At 40.6% G+C, this 7,352-nt stretch overlaps 1 protein-coding gene across 8 annotated transcripts in view; it reads left to right on the top strand.

Moving 5' to 3' along the window:
• Positions 1–5,671: 5,671 nt before the first annotated feature.
• The window catches only part of NOX4 (NADPH oxidase 4), a 154,149-nt gene continuing 152,468 nt past the window's right edge, over positions 5,672–7,352 (top strand). For 3 of the 8 annotated variants that reach the window (XM_021665639.2, XM_012444856.3, XM_012444854.3), the window contains exons 1-2: positions 6,393–6,477; positions 7,109–7,204. In XM_021665639.2, coding sequence (XP_021521314.2) covers positions 6,421–6,477; positions 7,109–7,204 — 153 coding nt within the window. In that variant the 5' untranslated portion in view covers positions 6,393–6,420. The other 5 variants (XM_021665640.2, XM_021665641.2, XM_021665642.2 and 2 more) reach the window with 5 other exon arrangements.

Genomic DNA, 7,352 nt, shown 5'->3' with positions numbered 1-7,352 from the left:
TGAGGAAGAAGACAAGACAGATGTCAAGTTTATTTGTTTATTTATTTATTTCTCTTTTTCTTGAACTTCTTCTTTAACAAGTTCTAACCTAAAACCTTTGCCACACTGTTGGCAATTAGAGTATTTGGTGAATACTGAGTTTTTATTTTGAAAATAACCTAAACTGTTTTCATATGTTAGACATTAATTTACTTGTTCATTTGTTCATTAAATGTATTTTGAGCACTTACTATGTGCCAGGATATATGTAATGAAGAAAAATTTCTCACTCTAATGCCAGTGCAGCCTCTAGTTAGTTCACTGAGCTGCAGCCAAAGGACGGGGGGTATAAGTAAGGAAATCTCTATTCCATGGCTCTTACAAAGTGGACTGCTTGCAAATGACCCATAGTAAACTGCCCAGGAAGCAACTAGCTACCAATAAGAAGCTACAAATGCCACTTGCAAGAGTGCACCCTCTACTGGAGGGGTGAAGAAACCTCATTGGGACCAGCCTTGTACTGTGGTGCTTCATGAAATTAGACGTTATCAAAAGCCCACCGAACTTCTGTAGTTAAAGTTATGATGCTTTCCAAAGCCTCTTCCAATTCCAATGTTTTTATGACTCTGAAACTCATATAATTTAACATGGATTCTGATAGTTTGGGCTTCAGATTTTCATAATATATTCAGAAAGTAAAGTGAGACTATGGAAGTCCAGTCATATTTTCTTAATATTTTAAAGCTGTTTGAAGATGCAACTAGAAAACATGGATTCAGGTATTAAAAATATTTTTTCAGACTCTTCTGCTTAAAACTTTAAGAACAGGAAAATTTCACAAACATACAGAAATTATTGTGTTAATAGCTGTGTTAAGGAAATGCCATGCAAGATAAAGTACAAACGATACAAACAGTAGACATAACAGTCTTTTGAGAGTGTGCACTGTCTTGGCAGCACAAAGGCCCACTGGTAAATCTCTACACACCTGGGATGACTGGGGAGAGTCGCCAACCACAGCTGCATTTGTGACCTTAAGCATTAGAACTCAGAACTTGTCGAAGTCCTGGTTCAACAACGACTACAGGAAGTAGAGGAAAGAGCAGGGATCTTGGCTCCTGGAAATCTACTACTTAATACGTGGTTACCTTGGTGGTTCAAGTTAGATACTGTCCAGGTGCTCTAGTTCTGACATCTACAAAATTAGAATGAAGAAAATAATGGCCTTCCTACCTTCCTACCTTATAGATTCGAGGAACAAAGAAAGAAAAACAGTAAGGTTGCTGTGAAATGACAGAGAGAAAGACAGAGGAGAGAGAGAGTTTCTTTGGAAGCCGAAGACAGTATTTCTTACATTTACTTTGTAAAAAATGAATTTTCTTTAATAAATACAGAAGTGGATGGTATTTTTGTTATTGTTGTTTTTAGTTTGCATTTTAAAAATTGCCCTAATTGCTGCAAAATTTGACTAGTCTTGTGTTGTTTTGTTTTTTCTAACAGCTCTATTGAGTTATCATTGGTATATATAATTTTATATATTTAAGGTATATAATTCGATGTTTTCATATACATATATACTGTGAAATGATTACCATATTTTTTCTTTTTGAAATTTTATTGGTCTATGAAATCCAGGAGTTTGGAAAAGTATTTAATGTAGGGCGATTCTAAACAAAAATTTATTCAGTTTTATTCAATGAGCTTTTACTGAACATCTTCATTTTTAAGTTCTTAAATTGCCTTCACGTTTGTAAGCCTTATTTTCCAACAAAGTGTCTGGTCCTTAAGAGTATAAGGACCTCTCCAACTTCTTCAGGATTTCTCAAGGAGCTAGCCTAGCCATGTGAGTGCACGGTAGACATTCCTAAATGACTGAATCAGATGATGGTCTACACTTGTTTTTGTATAGAAATGAGAATGAGTCACTGTCTGGAACTCGTCCCCTGACTTGGGAATGTTCAACCTTTGGACCACTTTTCACTGGCTCCCTGGTGGGCCCTTCTTCCTTGTAAGGGCCTCAGGGACATGGTGGAGTTTCCTTTTCTCTTTACTGTCCCTTTCGGTTACTCATACCTCTAGGATTCTTTTACCCACTCTACCAGTTTATGCTGCATACTGGAAAGGAGCTTTCCTACTTTCCTCGTTTCTCTTCCTGAAAAAACACACAGGTTCTTTTTAAGTTGAAGTCTAATACTAATCCCTCCTGGTAATCAGACGTGGAATAACAAAAATGGTAAACTATATCAAGTTACCATGATTAAGAAATCCACCGAATTCTCTCAGGCCTGTTTCCTGGTCTATAATTTTTGACTTCTTGATGGAAATGCTAACTAGGAGTCGCAAGCATTTGTTCTTTAAGGTAAATTTCTTCAGATGTCTTATTCTAAGGCTACTGTATCCAATCAGAGAAAGAAATTTAAGAAAATTAAGATGGTCTAGGTTAATTTAGGTGCTATCCTAGGCTAAATAATAGTCACCTAAAGATAATAGGGCCTAATCCCAGGAACCTATAAAGTTACTTTATAAGAAAAAGGGACTTTGCAGATGTGATTAAATTTAAGTATCCTGCATGGGGAGTTATCCTGGATTATCTGGGTGAGCCCTAAATACAATCGCAAGTGTCCTGGTAAGAGAGAGGCAGAGGGTGATTTGACACAGACCCAGACAGAAGAGGAGGAGGCAATGTAACCACTGAGGCAGAGATTAGAATGATAAGGCCACAAATCAAAGATTGTCAGCAGCCACCAGAATCTGGAAGAGGCAAGGAACAGATTCTCCTTAGCACGTCAGAAAAGATGGTGTGTTGGTCATGGTGGTTCATGTGTATAATCCCAGCACTTTGGGAGGCTGAGGATGGTGGATCACTTAAGCCCAGGAGTTTGAGACAAGCCTGGGAAACATGGCAAAACACCGCCTCTAAAAAAACCAAAACAAACAAAAAACAAAAACCAAACAAACTATAAATGAACAGGCATGGTGGTGTGCACTTGTAGTCCCAGCTACTCCGGAAGCTAAGGAAGGATCACTTGAGTCTGGGTGGTCAAGGCTGCAGTGAGCTGTGATTGCACCACTGCACTCCAGCTTGGGTGACACAGCGAGACCCTGTCTCAAAAAAAGAAATGATTGTGGTCCGGAGAACACCTTGATTTTGAAGCAATAATACTGATTTCAGACTTCTGACATTCAGAACTGTGAGACGAAAATTTTGTCTGTAGTGATTTGTTAGCACTGCCATAGAAAACTAATACAAGTGCTCACTGTCTTAAATTCCTATTATTTAAACTGTGGGGTCGGTAACATTCATTTTAAGGGGTTCTTGCCCTGTTTCGCCACCTTTTCTGGTAATTAATTATCATGCTGAGCAGAAACTATTTTTGTATGACTGGAAAATTACACTTGAGAAACTGGGATTTGAGAAAGGCACAGAAAGAAAGATGATATACTTAACCACTAGTCTTTCATCTAATAAACATCGTGTAAATTCCTACTATGTGTCAAGGTTTGTGCTAAGTCCTAGAATAAAAATGAAATAAGACAGAAATTTTGTCCTTAAGAAGTTCAGTTGAGTAGGAGAATTAGACACACACATACAAATGAAATTAATTTGTGAAATATGCAGTAATAATTATGTGCAAAGAGTATTATATTTCCCCAGTGCTTTTCATATTTTGAAAAACACTGTCTACAAAAAGTTTCTGTTTTTAAGTAATATATCATAGGTCAAGAACAGTTCTAACTGCTAATAGGTTTTATAATTAACATAGGATGATCAGTGTTACACTACTAGCTTACCATTATTTCAGCCAAAAATCAAAGGTATCTTTCATTTGAGTTTTTATTATGAAGTCTGTTCTGGCAAAAGTGTGATTTTTATTATAATATTTTAAATACTGATGTAGCTATGGAAATCTCTCCTCATTACTTTCAAGAGTAGCCTTTCCTAGTTTGGGAAATACAGCAACTACTTTCATTAAACAATCTGGTTGGCCAGACTCGGTGGCTCACACCTATAATCCCAGCACTTAGGGAGGCCGAGGTAGGTGGATCACCTGAGGTCAGGAGTTCGAGACTAACCTGGCCAACATGGTGAAACCCCATCTCTACTAAAAATACAAAAATTAGCTGGGCATGTTGGTACATGCCTGTAATCCCAGCTACTCTATTCAGGAGGCTGAAGCAGGAGAATTGCTTGAACCCAGGAAGTGGAGGTTGCAGTGAGCCTAGATGGTGCCGTTGCACTCCAGCCTGAGTGACAACAGTGAAACTCCATCTAAAAATAAAAATCATAATAAAACAATCTGGCTTAGAGAAAATTGTATTGCAAAGAATCTCATTATTGAGAGTTCTTGCATAACAGGACACTAGCTCAGTCCCTTGGGGATGGCTTGGAGTACTGTTCCCTGGTAAATCCACATAAACAGATCCCAGGCCCCTTTTACAGAGGTAAGAACTAATAGCGATAGGTAATAACCAACACTGATACAAGCATTCTATCATTTTACAAAAGAATTTAACAAAAGTACCTGATTATGGGTTGTTTTAATTGTAAGCAAACCCAGTTTCATTACCTCAAGCAAGTTTCTTCATCTCTTTTAGCTTCCGTTTCTCATCTTCAAAGTAAGAGTGCTAACATCCACAGGGAGGGCTACTGTGAGAATGGAGTGAGATTTTGTACATGAAGTAGAAAGACAGGGCCTGGTACTTAGTAGGTACATTATTAAGAGTTGGAACCATTTTTTAAATCTTTTGTCTTCTTGTCACTTTTGCTGTTGTTCTGAAAGTCTCTGAGCTTTTAAAAATTGTCTCTTATTTTACTATTCTTCAGTTGCTTCACACTTCTCAACTCATGAAAAGAACCTCCTGCCCCCATCTATTGAAATTGAAGCTTAGGAGCACCAGAGCATCCCAGAATTTGACTTCCCTCAAGTGGTGAGACTCCTTGGGTTCTTTGTGTGCTCTTTTCCTGTTCCTTTAGGTATCACATGGTCAAAAAACCCCATAGTGTTACCATTATTTGTAAATAACGGTAGTATAGGTAATATGCTCTCTAACTTCAGAAAGATTTAGGACAGTTTTCTGGATTTGGTCATGCATGAAACAGGAATAGCAATTTATTAGAAAATTGTGTGAAGTCTAACTGGGACTTGCTATAGATTCATTTTGATTTTTCAAACTGAGGACTTCAAACTGAGGACTGCAATCATTAATCAGTTCATTAAATTAATTGGAATAAGTATATTGCATGTAGTGAGAGTAGTAGTATTTTTTTGAAATTTTAGTTTTAATTAAATTCTACAGCCTATGTTGTAAGATTTTTTTTTAAGAGTTTAAAAGCCATTAGGCAGCTAGCAGTAAACTTTTTCTGTCACTCATTAGTTGTTAAATTTGGAAAAATTCTTGGTTTATTGGACAAACTTTTACTGGACATCTATTTTGCATCAGATATTTTTCTATATGAATGACATTGTTTCCTCTCTTCTCTAATAGTGATTTGTTGCAGTGTCGGGTAGGTACCTGTGTCAATTCCACAGGCTTCTCACTCTTCACTGGGCCTCTGGTACAGGATTGAGAGCATTCCTATTACTACTAAACAGACTAGGCAGTAAAGCAAAAAGATTCGTGAAGTGAGTGAATCTAAGTTCTCCTAGAGCCCCTAAGAATTACGTCAGCTTTAACCATTAATTGCCCGGGCTCTTATTCAGAACTGTTTTAAAGCCTTTTTTATCAGTATGTGATGGGCGGGGAAGGAGATAACTGGTGGCTAGTGGGAAGCCATAGGTAAGTGCTGTCTGGGGACTTCCCTTTGGGAGTGGGATAATTTGCTGAGGAAAGGTGGGAGAACAGGGAGCTAGTACACAAAAGGCTGTTTCCGGCTCAAATGTCCTTACCAAGCCTCTTTGAGATGAACTTTTTTGGGGAAAAACAACCAGTCCAAAAGAACTAGATACGTGTGTGTGTACGAGGGGGCGGGGAGGGTTCCCACTTTTAGTATGAGTATCATCGTTCACATGTGTGTCAGTATTTTGGAGCCTGGCAGGCCGGGCTAGAGGCTGCGGGGGACGCCTCCAAGTTCCCACCCGGGACATCCTGAGCAGCAGCAGCCACAACAACAGGCTCGCCCCCAGACAAAGGGGCCGGCGCGGCAGCGGAGCAGACCGGGGCAGCCCGGGCCGCGCGCTGGAGTGCTGGGGGTCGGGGCCCAGGAGTGGACAGAGCTGACCCGGCGCGGGTCGGAGTCAGGGCGCCCGGAAAACCCGGCTCTGGGGAGCAGACCCCGCCCGGGCTGGCTTGGCGCCGGGCCTTCGGGCTTCCACTCAGTCTTTGACCCTCGGTCCTCGCTCAGCGTCCCCGCAGGCCGCGTAACTGTAACCGCTGCCCCGGCCGCCGCCCGTTCCTTTTTGGGCCGGCGGGCACACAGCGCGGCGCAGCGGGGCCGGCGGCATGGCTGTGTCCTGGAGGAGCTGGCTCGCCAACGAAGGGGTTAAACACCTCTGCCTGGTAGGATGGCGGGCTACGCTCTCCTTGCGTTTTCTCTGTCCTGCCGCGATTTTGATTCATTCTCTGAGAGTGCATGGGTGGGAAGCTGGAAGTGGAAGTTTCGTCTTAATGCGAACATTCTCAACTAACAAAACTTTATGCTGGAGATAACAATGAACACCCCCCAACCCCCGCGCGCCTGTCCCCCAAATGCATGAGAATTTTTCTGACATTGATGGGAGAGCAAATGTGGAGGAAGAGAGGTCATTTTCAGTGAACTCATCTTTTCCTTTACCCTTTAAACATTTTTGTTCCCTTTGTTCTTTTCCCAGATTCCTTCTGTTTGCTTGGGATACGGTGATGTCATTAATTTCTTAATCTCATTTTGTATGGCAGGGGATAGCTATATATCATTTAGGAGACCTATTTGGAATCCAAATGCTTAATCTCAGGTGAAAGGGCGGGGTAAAGTCAGATTTGTTTTCCTCTGAGTGGTTTTCAGCTTGCTGGTTAATTGAAAATGCTTTCTGCAGTTACTGATTTAGATTTCATTGAAAGCGCTGTGCCCAGGGAATTTACCTGTGGTTTCTGTTCATCAGGTAATGATTATTTTTCGTTTTTGTTTTCTGCCTCTCACGTCTGTTTGGTTTAGCTCATCTGGCTCTCCATGAATGTCCTACTTTTCTGGAAAACCTTCTTGCTGTATAACCAAGGGCCAGAGTATCACTACCTCCACCAGATGTTGGGGGTAAGTTGAACTTGGATGATTTGGTGCAATGGGTTTAACACTGGCAGACATTGCTACAGGTTTGGTCAGTTCCATTCCTTAAAGAAATGTGTGCTGTTCACTTTAGAAATATTTGTTGTTCTCTAAGGTGGTCACATTTTCTTGATTT

This window comes from Aotus nancymaae, unplaced genomic scaffold, assembly GCF_030222135.1.
Source record: "Aotus nancymaae isolate 86718 unplaced genomic scaffold, 86718_ANA_hifiasm-v0.15.2.pri h1tg000059l, whole genome shotgun sequence".
Classification (NCBI taxonomy): Eukaryota; Metazoa; Chordata; class Mammalia; order Primates; family Aotidae; genus Aotus; species Aotus nancymaae.
The sequence above is the reverse complement of the archived record's forward strand: the minus strand, read 5'-3'. Positions and strand labels throughout refer to the sequence as shown.